Source organism: Arvicanthis niloticus, chromosome 20 (genome assembly GCF_011762505.2).
Source record: "Arvicanthis niloticus isolate mArvNil1 chromosome 20, mArvNil1.pat.X, whole genome shotgun sequence".
NCBI lineage: Eukaryota > Metazoa > Chordata > Mammalia > Rodentia > Muridae > Arvicanthis > Arvicanthis niloticus.
In genome coordinates this window covers 24,021,778-24,038,025 of record NC_047677.1, presented here as the reverse complement: position 1 = coordinate 24,038,025, position 16,248 = coordinate 24,021,778, and the positions used below count along the sequence as shown (strand labels likewise).

The window sequence follows — 16,248 nt, the reverse complement described above, 5'->3', positions numbered from 1 at the left end:
TAATCTCCATGGGCACCAAGCTTGCAAGTGGTACATAGAGTTACATGCAGGCAAATCTCTTGTACACATGAAATTAAAAACTAAAAGTTGACAGTGGCTTTGGATACACAAGTATTTGTAGGGAAATTTTGTTTTCAAAGGGGGAGGCAATCTTTTTTGTATGTTCTTATTTACGCAAAAGATAATTTACTTATCTCTGGACTGTTGCTAAGAGAACTGGTTTAGACATTAATGACAGCTAGTTGCTTTAGTCTGCTACCAACAAGCTGTTTCAGCAATTATCCTTCAGAAGGAGATGGGGGGTTAGGAAGTAAGGTAGATAGCTTGTGTCTGAATTAATGAACCTAAACATTATCAAAACATTCTAGCTGAATGCATCAAGGAAAAACAGCACTGTTTCAGCTAGTCTCCCAGTGTCCTCTCTGACTCAGTCATGGCACTGCCACTGTATATCCTTAATAGCAGCAATCAAAGCCCTGATCATTTGTAGGTGTTTATCCTTCCCTTCAACTATAGGGTCCACTGAGGTAGGAAGACCCTGGTGGCTAGATTACAACCTCAGTGGTAGGCACTCAACATACATTGAAATACACATAACTCTTCATAGGCATAACTTTCTTGGGATGAATTTCATAGTTCCAACAAAATAAAAATTTACTTTTCTTTCTATTACCTACTTTCCTCTATAAAGTTTGTATCCATTTGTTCTATTCAGTATTAGAATGTCTAAGAACAGCTGTCTTTTTTTTCATTTCTTTAATGTCTGATAACTTAGTAGGCAGAAGAAGGGTCACAAAAACAAGATTGATTCCTTAAGCAATGAAACTGTTTTCTTTGCTGTTTACTCTTTAGTGGTAATATGCTAAGAAAAGCTATTCTCACGAGATTCATAAAATTTTCGCCCCTATCATCTTTCAGTTTCTCTAAAATTACTTTGAAATATAACACTTATTTTTCTGAGTAGTATACACTGGAGTCTTTGTTTCTAAATGGATATTAACCAATCATCAACTTTCAAGCAATACCTACTAAATAACCCATCCATTAAACAAACAAATCCTTTTCTTATATTTTGGAAAGAACCAAATTTTCATGTGTAACAGAATCTGGTTCTGTTTTGAAGCCATCTTCTCGCTCTAGCATAAACTGGCCTGAAATGCTACTGTAGCCCAGGCTGCAAATGAACTGGGATTACAGGTAGGAGCTACTATGCCCAGCTTTTATGTACTGCAGTCTTAATTTATTAATACCTCTTTCTGCTACCCAACTTTACAAATGATTTACAAGATTATATTTGAAAATTGAGCATGACATGACAATATCAAGTTATAGTTTACTTTCAATTTTTTTTTACAGTTTATTCATTTTACATGTCTGAATATAGGCTATGTACACCACATAAACGTCTGATGCTGGAGGAGGTCAGAAATCAGTGTTGTATCCCTTAGAACTCAAATTATGAGCCACCATGTGGGTACTGAGAACTAAACCGGCATCTTCTGCAAGAGCAGTAAGTGCTCTTAACTTCTAAGCCATCTCTCCAGCGCCTTAAATTTTTAGCTAAGTCAGACTAACTTAAATTCAGTATTATCTTTAGTTATTCAAAACCCGTATTAAACTATACAATGTGTATGCGTGACTGGAGGTGCTTTTCCTCCAGTAGAGGAAATATATTGCTACTATAAATCTGTAAACTATATGAACCTAATATTTAAGATAACTGGGGCTGAAGAGATTGCTCAGTGGTTAAGAGCACTCACTGCCTTCTCTTTCAGAGGATCTCAGTTTGATTCCCAGCATATACATGGAGGCTCACAACCATCTGCAACTCGAGTGCCAGGGATCTGATGCATTCTTCTGGCCTCCTTGGGCACAAGCACATACAGAATACATAGACATACATGTAAGCAGTACACCTATACACATAAAAATAAATTTAAATTTTTTTTAAAGACTAAAAATAATTAGGACTGGCAACATGGCTTCAGTGAGTAAAGGTACATTTAGCCTAAAGACCTAAATTCCATCCCTAAACATCACATGGCAGAAGAGAATCAACTCCAGCAAACTTACCTTTAACTTCTACAAGCATGAACATACACACACACAGACACACAGACACACACACACACATGCTCCCTCCACCAAAAAAAAAAAAAAAAAAAATGTAGTAAGATAATAAACTTAAGTATCAAGCAGAGCATTGGCAAGAACACGGAGAAATTAAAGCCTCATAAATTGACAGCAGGAATATAAGAAAGTACAGTCACTATAGAAGAGTCTGAGGGTTCCCAAGAAAACACCAATTAATATACAGCCCAATAATTATTTTGGTATAACTCAAGGGAATTAAGAGCAAGCACACAAATGTTTTTATGTCAATGTTTGTTGCATTATATGTATTAGGCAAAAGATATAAACAACCCAAGTGTCAATCAACAGTGAATGAATATGTGGCATACCTAAAATAATACATTATGTTATAATATTAACATAATTATCTTATAAATATCTTTTATAAATACATATAAATTTCTTATATATAAACTTATATAAATATAATTTCTTATATAAATATAAGTTATCTTATAATATTAAAATATTCAGCCATTAAAAAAAGAATAAGACCACCATTCTCCTCAAAAAAGCTGGGCAGTGGTAGCACATGCCTTTGATCCCAGCACTTGGGAGACAGAGGCAGATGGCTCTCTTGAGTTCAAACCAGCCAGGTCTACAAAGTTAGTTCCAGGATAGCCAGGGCTACAGAGAAACCCCGTCTGAAAAACTAATTAAAAGAAAATAATAAAAGGATTAAGATTCTCAACACCTGCTACAAAATGGTGACCTTGAAAGTATACTAAAAGGACAAATATAAGATCCTATAAAGCTTAAAAATTAAAAATAATCAAACTCATAAATAGAAAAAGAGGTCACCAGGGGCACAGAAAAGAAGGGCCTGTGTCATTATTTCTTAGTGGTTACAGAACTTGTTTGACATAATTTTTAAAAAAAAAATACAAAATATTTGGAAATAAGGGTTATGACTAAACAACTCAATCTGAAGGTAAATGCCACAAAAGTGAACAATGAAACTAGTTAAAACAACAAATTTCTTATAGTTGTCCTATCCAAATCAATAATAAGCAACCCAACCAACCTTAGATAAAGTAATATTTTTTAAAAATATTTTGGTAGCAGGATGTGGTGGCACAATCCCAGAACTCAGGAAGAGGCAGGTGGATCTCTGTGAATTTGAAGCCAGCCTGATCTACACAGTGAGTTCCAGAACTCTGTCTTAAAACAAAGAAAAACAACTCAAAAGTTGGATTTGAATAGGTAGAGACTTTGATATGGTTCCTAACATAATTTAACAAATATTCACACATTTACATAGTATTAGATACTATTAGTTGAGTATGCTTTATCAGAAATGTTTGGCATTTTTAGATTAGGTTTTGTTTTTTAGTGTTTGTTTTTTAGATTTTTAAATATCTTCAAGTGTTAGATATCCTGATGACAAGACCCAAATCTAAATATAAACACATTTGTCTAATGTACATCTTATAGACAGAAACCTGAAAGCATTTCATATGATAATTTTTGTACTCTGGCATTTTGATTTTGGATCAGCGGAAACCAGGTGTAAAATTTCCCACTTTTGGCATACCAGCACTAAATGAACTTGAGACTTTTTAAATCGCTTTGGATTTGATTGGGGGAGAAGGTTGTAAACTTACTAGACTAGATTATTTAGCCTGTAGAAGCCATAAAAAGAGGAAACTTTAAGTAACAAAAGAGTTATGTCATTTTACAAAAGGGACTTGTAAATTCATGAACTTTGGTATATATAGATGACCATAAAACCCTCAGAGACAGAATTTAAAAAATAATATACAACTGATTTGTGCGTTTGTATCCATAAATTGAAGCCCTGGCTCATTGTATCTCTAGGTCTGCTCTAAATGTTTAACATGAATCATCCTTGGTAACACTAACAAGGTCAAAATGCCGCTTTATTGATGAAGAGTCTATACTGTATCAAATTAGTTTACAAATGGCAGAATTTGAGTGTTCAACCTCACCCCACCCCCTTCTCCCAAAAATACTGACTCTAGATCCTCTGTACATCTCTCTCCACTGGCAAACACTCCTGAAGAACCCAAAATAAATACAACACATTAATGATCTTAAAAAACAACAACAGTAAAAAAAAAAAAAAACCACGGAACATGTTACGAAATAACGTTAGAAATGTTAAAGCATTACAACTACCGCCTAGAAGGAATCCCTGACCTTTCGCCTTTAAATAAAAATCTTAGAAAAAACAAAGACTAGCAGCTTCCAAAGGTTTGGGGAAGGGAGATGTAAGAGGCGGGGCACAGCCAATAGAAGGCTCAAATTATGAGCCTTCCGTGTCATTTGTGCTGACGCGCCCTTACTTCGCGCCCTGCCTCGTCCGCGGAGCCACCCACACAACCGTAAAAGTCCACCGCCGTGCGGCATCAGGGAGACACGGCCGCCGTGACAGGGCCTAGCCATCCCGGAGACCGAAGACGCCTGCTGGACGAACCCCGCAGAGCGCCCCACGCCGGCCTACGGAGCCGAGGCCGAGGAGGCCAGGCCCGAGTGGGCCCGCGGACCGCCATGAAGAGGAAACGTTGGCGGCCGCAGTCCCCACGCCTCCGGTGCTCACCAGCGCCACGCCGCCTGCGACCGCCTCCGCTCAAGCGGGAGCCGAGGCCGCCGGGAGCCATGACCGCCGCCGCCGGCCTGGCCAGACCTACTTACCTCTCGGGGCGACGGGGCGGAGCCCTGCACCGAGGCGATGTACCGCTCCACCTCGGCCTTGCTGCGCCTCATCGCGCCGCCGACCAGGCTCCCCGGGAGCGGCAGGCCGGCTCTGGGGCCTACAGCGGCTGCGGTCTCCAGGAGGTGAGCGCCGAACACCCGTGACGCAGCTCCGTCGCGAGCGGATGGGGACGGTGCGTGCGGTGTGCGTCATCACTGTGCGCCACGCTGCAGCCTGACGCGCCTGCTCGCTGTCACCCCACTCCGCCCGCCTTTCAGACCACGTAACCGTTTCGCAACTGATTGAGAATAACTCCCTTTCCCCGAAAAGTATTTATTTCACTAGTGCTACGTCACAAAGTGGTCCCAAAATGGCAGTGCTGCTAACAGTGCCCTAAGAAATCCGACCTTTTTCGGTGCTGCAACTAGTCAACAGTCGATTTCCTTTTAAAGAGACAAACTTCATCATTGCCTTTGGTTTCAGTAGCATAAAGGTTAATATTGGACAGTGTCTTTCTTAGATAAACCAGAGGAGAAGACGTATTAGTGTTACATGGTGAGATGCACCTTCCCGGGGTAGTTGACGGTTAGGGGCAGAGAAAGGAAGTGTCAGGCTTCACGAGGTTTTGAGAAATGATGACTTTAGGTTTCTGTTTGGGTAAGAATCGAGGCGACCATTAGGACATTGTCAGCAACATTGCCTTCTGGGGCCTCTTTTGTGACTTAACAATGAGCAGAATAGATTATATTAGAATATTAAAAGTAATGATCTCTTTGTGCTAGAGAGATGTCTCCGCAGTTAACAGAGCTTGCTGCTCCTCTGAAGGACCAACGTTCAGTTCTCAGCCCCCGGTTCCAGGTCATCTATCTAAATCCGGGTTCTGACTCCCGGAGCACCCACGCACATACGTCCTCATGTACACACAATTTTTTTTTTTTTTTTTTTAAGTAATAGGCTCAAGATTGTGAATAAACTGTTGCAAATGACAACTGCTGAAAAGAATCTGTGTCTGCAAAGACTGATTAAAACCGCAGTGGAGGGGTTAGAGTGGTGCAGTTCCAGATGTTAAATACCTTATTGTCAGTCCCAAAACCAGTGAACAGGGGAGGAACCCAAGGTTTGGAAGAAAAACTTTTTCTTAGGTGCACATTTGAACCTTAAGTCTTGGTGGTTGGGGTAAGGGGAGTCCCAAAACCAGGGAACAGGGGAGGAATCCCATCCTCTGGAATACTCAGCAGTGGCAACTTAGGCTATTGATTGGCAGGGATACTTACCCAGATGGAGTCTGTGTGGTCCATGAAAGGTAGGTCCAAGTGGGTTTCCTGAAGCTTATAAGAATCTTTTTAAATGCTGGACAGTGGTGGTGTTCGCCTTTAATCCCAGCACTTGGGAGGCAGAGACAGGCGGATTTCTGGGTTCGAGGCCAGCCTGGTCTACAAAGTGAGTTCCAGGACAGCCAGAGCTACACAGAGAAACCCTGTCTCGAAAAACCAAAATAAATAAATAAATAAATAAAATTAATTAATTAATTAAAAATAAAAAATAAAAAATAAAATTTATAGTAGAGATAAATTTGTTAACAGCATAAACAATCTTTAAGGTGAGCTCAAGGAAGACAAAATTTTTATGAAACAGAAAGAGCAAGAGGGGCTTTTTTTCCTCTATCTAGAAGACTGAATGTACATACATTTAACATAATTTAACATTTTTAAGTTTATTTTTAAAAGACAAAGAAAACTTAAAATTTTGACATTGTGAATATGATAGTTGATCACACAGATTTAGCATGAGAACTATCTTTAATCTATAATCTAAAAGATAAAGGAAAACTAAAATTTTAAATTTGGGATTATGGAAGTGGATCATATAGTGGAATGTTTTATTAGAGTTAGGCTAACTTATCCGAATTCTATTGATTAATATTAGGATTTCGAATTTTTGAAGTCCTAGCATAACATGGGAGAGAAATTTGAAGTATTTTTGTATCTTAAATTATTTTTTAATCACCACCAAAGTTTTCTATATCCTCTAACCTTTATATCTTGTCATTACAGACCTCAAAACACCTTCCTAGACCCTTGAATATTTATATATATATATATATGTATATGTATATATACATATATATATATATTTAGATCCTCATAACAAGCTTTTATATCCTCAGAACTTGCATAAAGTTTACACCTTTTTTTAAATCCAATTGTTTTTCATGAGATGTAGATGGTTGATCATTAGGAAACAGAAGAACAAAGGGAAGGTTTGGTGTAAAGGTAAGAAAAAACTTCCATTTTCTGGATTACTGGCAATAATTGTTCAGGTTCCTTATAATCACAGGATCAAAAATGCCATTAGGCACCATTTATTCTTGTTATCTAGTGGATATTGGGGCCAAGTCTGACTGCAAAGGTATACTAGTCTAGAAGCCTTTAAATCAGGCATTAGTTTTAGGGGTTTTAGGCCTCCAGGAGGCTTCCCATTGGCGATCCTGGAGGTACTAACAAAGATATAATGCCCATGGATGCAGAAAAAGGTTATGTTTACCATTTGCAAAAATGGTGTTATTAACTGGCTACAGGTCATCACATGACAGCCAGAGACCAGGGTAGATGCTCTGAAGACACAGGCCACCCAGTACCCGGATGTGGGGGAGAAAAGTAAGGGGCTCTCCCTCAGAAAAAGAGAAATCTTGAGGCTGGGCAGTGGTGGCGCACACCTTTAGTCCCAGCACTTGGGAGGCAGAGGCAGGCAGATTTCTGAGTTCGAGGCCAGCTTGGTCTACAGAGTGAGTTCCAGGACAGCCAGGGCTACACAGAGAAACCCTGTCTTGGAAAACCAAATATATATATATATATATATATATATCTCAAAGTCCTTAGTCATAGTCATCAGGGAAATGCAAATCAAAACAAATCTGAGATTCCATCTTACACAGGTCAGAATGGCTAAGATCAAAACCTCAAGTGACAGCTCATGCTGGTGAGGATTTGGAGCAAGGGGAATACTCATCATTGCTGATGGGAGTGCAAACTTGCAGAACATCTTTGAAAATCAATTTTGTGGTTTCTCAGAAGACTTGGAATAGTTCTAACTCAAGACCCAGGTATAACATTTCTGGGCATATACCCAAAAGATGCTCCACCACCCCACAAAGACACTTGCTCAGCTATGGTCATAGCAGCTTTATTCATAATAGCCAGGAACTGAAAACAACCTAGATGTCCCACATCTGAAGAATAGACAAAGAAAATGTGGTACATCTACACAATGGAATATTATTAGGCTATTTAAAACAAAGACATCATCAATTTTGCAAGCAATTGAATGGATCTTGAGACTATCATCCTGAGTGAGGCAACCCAGTCCTGAAAGGACATGCACAGTATGTACTCACTTATAAGTGGACATTAGCCATAAAATACAGGACACCCATGATCTACTCCACAGACCCAAAGAAGCTAAACAAGAACAAAGCCCCCTTCTCCACTTAGAAGGAGGAATAAACTAGTCATAAAAAGGCAGATGGAGGGAGGGAGCTGGGTGGGACAAAGATTGGGGATGGGAATGGGGGATTCAGGATCAGATGTGGGAAGAGACAAGAAGGATGACCAGATGGCCATGATAATGAATGGAAATCCACAACTGACAGGGATGGGGAGGTAGGTGGCATCTCCAGGAACAGAGACCTGGCATAAAAAAGGCACCCAAGAATCAATGAGGGTGACCTTGCTGTAACTTGGAGTATTGGTGACATGGAACCTGAAGAGGCTACTTCCTGTAGCTAGGCAGGAACCCCAATGGAATGACAGGGACAACAACCCACCCACAAAACTTTCAACCCAAAATTTATTCTGTCTACAAAAAATGCTGGCACAGGAGATGGAGCAAAAACTGAGGGAATGGCCTCCCCACACATATGTAGCAGATGTGCAGCTTGGTCTTCATGTGGGTTCTAAATAACTAAGAGTAGGAGCTATCCCAAAAGCTGTTGACTGTACATGGGATATATTCTTGTAGCTGGGCTGCCTTGTCTGGCCTCAGTGGGAGAGGGTGTGCCTAGTCTTACAGAGTCATGATATGCTAGGGTGGGGAGATGCCCAGGAGGTCCCACCCACTCAGAGGAGAAGGGGATGGGGCGTGGGGAAAAGATCATGGGAGGGATGACCAAGAGGCGGGTAGTAAGCTAGATGTAAAGTGATTAAGTATAATAATAATAATAATAATAATAATAATAATAATAATAATAATATAATCACAAATATATTTAACCAAAGAAAAGTAAAATGTGTAGATTAGAAACTATACATTGTGTTGGAAGACTACTCTAGCCAATGGCCAGATAACCTGGCTCAGAGGTTGGATGAAAGCATTTACCTACACAAACACTTGTACATGAATATTAACATCAACATCATTCACAATAGGCAAAAGTGTAGGCAAACTGAATGCATATTTACTAAAGAGTGATTTCAAGATGAGACATGGCCACTGTTGTGTGACTCTTCCTGAGGAGGTGTGAACAAACATAAATATTCACTGCCAATGGTATGAACAACAGACCAAAGAAAGGATTCCACACATCGGTTTGGAACTATTCTCTGGTTAACTGAAGTGGTATTTGAAGTGATCAAACTCTGGACCTAGTGCACAGAAACATTGACACTCTTGTTGAAGCAGACTGTCTACCCGGCCAGGTGCAAGCCACCATTATAACCCCTTTTCTGATGTTTGTGGAGCCAAAGTCAGTCCAGTTGGTAAACTGAAATCTCTCTCTCTCTCTCTCTCTCTCTCTCTCTCTCTCTCTCTCTCTCTCTCTCTCTCTCTCTTGTGGGGAGCCAACAGAAAGCGGCTATCATCCTTACAGCCATCTTGAGCCATATACCCTGGCAAGAGACTTGATTACACCAGCCTACAGCAGCTGAGCACACTCCGATAACATCTTGCTTTAGATACCCAGGATTTTCCCTTGGGTGAGTGAGACTTAAAGGTGTGTGACTTAAGGGCGTGACTTAGAAGTGAGACATATAAAAGGTGAGAGGCAGACAGAAGAAATTATTAAGTATTGGGCACGTGGAAGGGAGTTTGGAAAGAAGCTTGGAACTTGGAGGCACTAGGGACTAGGGACTCGAGACTTGGAGCTTGGACTAGGAACTAGGGACTTGGAGAGAAGAAGAGAGACTGAAGAATAAACGAATAAAAGAATAAAAATAAAGACCACACTGTTTGGTTTCCATTCGTCACGTTTATCCTCTCTCTCTCTCTCTCTCTCTGAACCCTGACCCTCGGACTGGAGCAGCTTGGGGCAGTGTGGGATCTAACAGTTTAGCCCCCAAGGCTTTTGGCAGTGCAGTTCCAACATTGACAGAGAGGTCCGGGACATTTTAGCCCCCAACGTGGGACGGCTCGGGCTGCAACAACTCTCTTTGTGTGTGTGTGTGTGTGTGTGTGTGTGTGTGTGTGTGTGTGTGTGCAAGTACAGGTGTGAGTGATGGCCCGTGAGTTCAACTCTGGGTTCTTTGCAGGGGTTGCTAAGGAGGGAATCATAGACTTGTAAACAATATGATTCTGCTTCCCCAAGAGCTCCCCTCACAATTTTCTTGGTGATTTTCTTTGCTGAGGGTTCTCTTTTTAGTCTGATCTTTACTCTTTCTGATCAGAAATTGAGACTAGCTATTCCTCAAGAAGCTGGAAAAAGAGTTGGCAGAAAAGCTTCATGGGTTGTTTGTGTCCTTCAGAGACCACAACTCTACCAACTGGAGAGGAATGCTTTCTCTGGAGTCTTGACTTCTGGGAGTCCTATTGCAGCTGGTGTATGAAAGACCCATAAGCCACAGGTAGGCAACACTGCTCAGTCTCTTCTTGACTACCAACATCACTCCTCTTAACTAGTATTATGTCAAACCAAAATCTCCCTCCACCTTGGCATTCAACCACCAGAGCAAGGTGTCAGGGGAATCTCGTTTTCACATGGTGCATGTAATGGTTTGAATATCCTTGGCCCAGGGAGTGGCACTATTAGGAAGTGTGGCCTTGTTGGAATAGGTGTGTCACTATGGGTGTGGGTTTTAAGACCCTCATACTAGCTGCTGGAAGTCAATATTCTCTTAGCAGCCTTCAGATGAAGATGTAAAACTCTCAGCTCTGCCTGCACCGTGCTTGCCTTGGACACTGCCATGCTCCCACCTTGATGATAATGGACTGAACCTCTGAACCTGTAAGCCAGCCCCAATTAGATGTTGTCCTTTATAAGACTTGCATTGGTCATGGTATCTGTTCATAGCAGTAAAACCTTAACTAAGACAGAAGTTGGTACCAGGAGTGGGATATGGCTGTGATAGGCCTGACCATGCTTTTGTTTGGAAGAATGTAGATTTTGGGACTTTGGATTTGGAAAGCAGTGGAATACTTTAAATGGGGATTAATGAGCTATCCTAGTAGTAATACGAAAGACTTTGTTACTGAGAGTGATTTGAATTGTGCATACCTGATCCAAGTAGTTTCAGTGGAGAAGAATTTCAGTATGTGGCCTAGAGGCTGTTTTTGTAGTATTTGGTAAAGAACATGGCTGCTTTTTGCCCTTGTCTGAAGAGTCTGCCTAAGGCTAAGGTGAAGAGACTCAGATTAATTGCATTGACAAAGAAAGTCTCAGAAACACCCATCATAGACTTTGTTTTCTGGTTAAATCTCATGAAGATCATTTTGAATAAGCATAGCAAGCTTAGAAAGGGAAAATATAAAATATATAGTTTGAGTATTAAAGGGGCACCACGAAGTGAAATGGAGCTGAATTCTGTATTCAATGATATTAAATTAAGGGAGGAGACTACTGAGACAACTGATGCTGATCAGCTGGAGTTAAAAAATTAGTGGTGATTAAGAAGAGACCAGCACCAATGAGGTAAAATCTTCTGGAAAGTGTTTTCCGAGCACACAAAGAAGCTGTATTCCAGAGATAGCCAAGGTTGTACCTTGCCTGGATCTAAATTTAGTTGGATAGAATCTTGCCACAAGGTCACCTCCCCTTTAAATGGGGCTTACTGGGCTATCCTAGAAGAAATGTGGAATACTTTGCTACTGAGAGTGATTTGAATTGTGCAGATCTGGCTCAAGAGTTTTCAGTGCAGGAGGACTTCAGTATGTTGCCTAGAGACTGTTTTTGTAGTATTTTGGTGAAGGACATGGCTGCTTTGTACCTTGTGCTGCAGCTACACTTGGCAATATATAAGAGTTACCTAAATGGTATTGGTTTTGAAAGTCTGAAGGGGTCATGAAGAGCGGATAAGACTTGGCACAGTGAGAGGTCAGGGAAGGCCATTAGTGAAGGTGCAGCTTCAGTTGCAGTTGAAGGCCCAGGACTGAAGTGGTCATACAAAGGATTTGAGACTTGACACCATGAAGAGAGCCTATGAGAGGCTATTGGTGAAGCCTAGTTGCAACGGAAGGCCCCTTGTATTGGAGATGCCAATGCCATGGGATGATCACCAAAAACAGCAGTGTCAGTGGAGTGGATCAACCTGAGCTTAGAGTGCTACAGAGAGCAGAGCTGGAGAAGAGACACCAGCCCTTTGGAGGAGCCCAGAAGATCATGTGTGGATCTCAGACATTGAAGCAAGAAGCTGTAACATTGAAGGTGCCTCAGAAACCCCTAGATTTTCAAGATGCCAGAGCCATAGGATATCTCCTGAGGACAGCTGCTAACAGGGAGTGGAACCAGCCCAGAAAAAGAAGTTTGTTGCAGTCAACAAAGATGAAAAAGGAGTTGAAGATCTGAAAACTGACTTGACATCAGACATGGAGATGCAGAGTTTGGAGTTTGCACAGCTGATTTCCTGTCTTGATTCAGGGATTACAATTAAGTGATTGGATGGATCTCAGAAGAGACTTTTGGACTTTTAACATTGTTGAAACTGCTATAGATTATGGAGAAATTCTGGTCTGAAAAATGTAGGGAGGTAGTTCTGATGCTTTGATCAGAAATCTGTGCTTACTGAAGCTGAAGGTTCTTGCCCCCAGTTGGTCTATCAAAAAGATGCCAGTGGGTAATCACTAGGCAGAAAGAAAGAGGCAGGACTTCCAGGTTCTCACAGGCTAGGACAGAAGAGAAACTAGAGATACTTGGGGAAGAGAGACTAACAGACTCAGAGCTGTAGGGGAGATCTTCCGGAATGTAGGCAAGAAAGGGAAAGAGGCTGGAAAGTGTCTTGAGCAGCAAGACCAATGTGCTTCACAGAAGGTAACTGGGCAACTAAGCTGAAGGAAGGTTCAGGGGTGTTGAGTTAGGAGTAAAGGTAAGGGCATGCTAGCCTTGGAAGGCCTAGAAGAGGCCAGCCACTGAGCCAGTTTAAGAATGAGCCAAGCCGGGCGGTGGTGGCGCACACCTTTAATCCCAGCACTTGGGAGGCAGAGACAGGCGGATTTCTGAGTTCGAGGCCAGCCTGGTCTACAGAGTGAGTTCCAGGACAGCCAGGGCTACACAGAAAAACCCTGTCTCGAAAAACCAGAAAAAAAAAAAAAAAAAAAAAAAAAAAAAAAAAAAAAGAATGAGCCAATGTGTGTGAATCTTTTATCCGAAGATCTGAGATAGCTCCTGGGCAGGTGTGTGAGTGTGACCAGCCGGGAACTCAAAGCAGTGGAGACAAAGCTACCCACTACAGGAAAAGTCAGAACTTCATGCACTGGTAGATGACAACCCCAAGGGCTGCACAGGAAATGATACTGTAGATGTAGTGTCCACAGTATCCCTGGGCCCTCAAACATTTCTGTCCTGGTGCCTTCTCCTAACCAAGCCACACCCAAATACTACAGCCTTGGGAAAACTTTTGTAACCACTCCAATTCAGACATTTTTCTGTTCTTTCCATTTCTATCATGCTACCATCTCATTCTTCAGGGCTTCAGCCATGTGGTATCTCACCATCCTGTCACTATACAAGGTTTCAGTTATTTAGTGTCAATAAGGTCTCAAATATTAAATAGAAGACTCCAAGTCAGGCACAGTGGTTGTGGTGGTTTGAATAGGAATGACCCCCCCATAGACTCATGTATTTGAATGCTCGGGCACCAGGGAGTGACACTATTAGGAGGTGTGACCTTGCTGAAGGAAGTGTGTCATTGAGGGTGGGCTTTGAGGTTTCAAATGCTCAAGCCAGGCCCATTCTCTCTCTCTCTCTCTCTCTCTCTCTCTCTCTCTCTCTCTCTCTCTCTCTCTCTCTCTCTCTCTTCCTGCTGCCTTCTGATCCAGATGTAGAACTCTCAACTTCTTTTACAGCACCATGTCTGCCTGCATGCCACCGTGCTTCTCACCATGTAGAGAACAGACTACACTTTTGAACCTGTTAGCCACCCTCAATTAAATATTTTTTATAAGAGTTGCCATGGTCATGGCGTCTCTTCACAGCAATAGAAACTAAGACAGTGTTGCATGTCTTTAATCTCAGCACTGAAGAGGACAGGCAGAGCTCTGTGAGTTCCAAGCCAGTTTCACATGGTGAAATTCAGTTTTAAAAAAGATCCATCTGTGTGTGGTAGCTCTCACCTGAATCTCAGCACTCAGGAGTTTGAGACAAGATGATTATTGAGTGTTTGCGGCCAGTCTGGACTACATAAGATAGGGGGGTTTGCATGAAAATGATCCCCATACTTTCATATATTCGCATGCTTAGTCCCCAGTTGGTAGACTATTGGGAAGGCTTAGAAGGAGTGGCTGCACTCACTCTGTAGACCAGGCTGGCCTCAAACTCTGCCTCCTGAGTGCTGGGGTTACATTTCTGTGCCACCACTGCCTGGATGGGCTTTGAGATTTCAAAAGCCCATGTCAGGCCCAGTGTCTCTCTTTCTTTGTGTGCTCCCTATGGATCAAGATGCAAAGCTCTTAGCTACTGCTCCCACACCAATTCTGCCTGCATGCTACCACACAATTGGACTAACATTCTGAAACTATAGCCAAGCCCCCAATTAAACATTTTCGTTTATAAGAGTTACCTTGATTGTGGTGTTTCTTTCACAACAATGGAACAGTATCTGATACATACGATGTAAAAAGAAGAAAGTTCCTGGCTGGGGTGGCCAGAAGAAAGACATCCAAGCATCTGCCATAGACACTACTACAGTAGATGAATGTGTAATGTGGAGATGGGAAAGGTGAACTACACGGTGGAGAGATGCAAGAGAAAGTAAAGCTGAGGAGTTTGTACACTGTGGAGAAAGGCAGAATTGGAGATTTGATGGCAATGAAGAACATGCTGAGGTCCTAACCCAGGGCTGCTGCCAAGGCCCCTATCTGGGTTCATGGCCCTGTTGCATCTGGGTCTGTGCCAATGTCTATGGCCTGATTTAACACCAAAGATCAAATGAATGTCCAGTGGTCTGGGCTGCCACTGGAGACCATGTGGATATCTGAAGATCATGCTGCTGAGGAGGGCATGCTGATCTGAGTGGCCTGCACTGTCACCTGAGGCCATGAGGTCATCTAGGTCCAGGCTACTACTGGAGGCCATGTCTGGGTCCATGGTCATATGGCAACTGGTGTATATTTTGATGTGCAAAACCTGTGGTACCATCAAAGGTCATGCAGGTCTGGACTATTGCAAAGGTACTCTGCTGAGTTGTCCCCGCTATTCATTGACGACTAAAGTTAGAAGCACTGTCCCTGACCCTGACCCTCACCTGGACAGCTGACCCTAATAGCAGGGGGAGTGGGTGAGCTGGCCAAGGGCATGAGCACAAGACAGCTGCCCCCTCCCCCAAGTCTGCCATGGGGTGATATGATAGTTTGTATATACTTGGCCCAGGGAGTGGCACTATTAGAAGTGTGGCCTTGTGGGTGTGGGTTTTAATACCCTTGTTCTAGCTGTCCGGGAGTGAGTATTCTGCTAGCAGCCTTCAGATGAAGATGTAAAACTCTCAGCTCCTCCTGCATCTTGCCTGCCTGGACTCTGCCATGCTCTAACCTTGATGATAATGGACTGAATCTCTGAACCCTTAATCCAGCACCAGTTAAATGTTGTTCTTTTTAAGACTTGCATTGGTCATGATGTCTCTCTCTCTCTCCTGGGAGTTAAGTCTGAACCATGAATTCAGTTGTGGCTAGAGAAGGAAGGTTGTTCCTTACTGAAGTCTTCCCCTGTACTTTCACTTTACAATGAAACACCAATTGTAAAAGACCTGGTTTTCTGGTTCTGGCTGAGTGAATGGCTGGTTGAGCAAAATTGCAAATGATTGGGCAAACTAGTTTGATTGCATCTGGACCACAGGATTCATGTTCTGGGCTTAGAATCTGGCAGAAGTTGCCGAGTCCAATTGGGCTCTAGATGAAAGTGACTTCGCAGGGCTCAGTGGTGGCAATTTTGAATCCACCTACTACTAAGAAACACCCGAGTCTTCTGAGATGGAGAGGCAACTTGCAGATGAAGTGAATTCTGCTCCGAGTAGTGCAAGAACTCCAGGGAGATCTTGATCCTT

At 42.2% G+C, this 16,248-nt stretch overlaps 1 protein-coding gene across 2 annotated transcripts in view; it reads right to left on the bottom strand.

Annotated features, from left to right (window-relative positions):
• LOC117724149 (E3 SUMO-protein ligase RanBP2) overlaps positions 1-4,967 on the bottom strand; it is a 48,312-nt gene extending 43,345 nt beyond the window's left edge. For both annotated transcript variants that reach the window (XM_034523759.2, XM_076916443.1), the window contains exon 1: positions 4,789-4,967. In XM_034523759.2, the coding sequence (XP_034379650.1) occupies positions 4,789-4,860 (72 nt within the window). In that variant the 5' untranslated portion in view covers positions 4,861-4,967. The remainder of the gene's footprint in view (positions 1-4,788) is intronic.
• Positions 4,968-16,248: the final 11,281 nt, after the last annotated feature.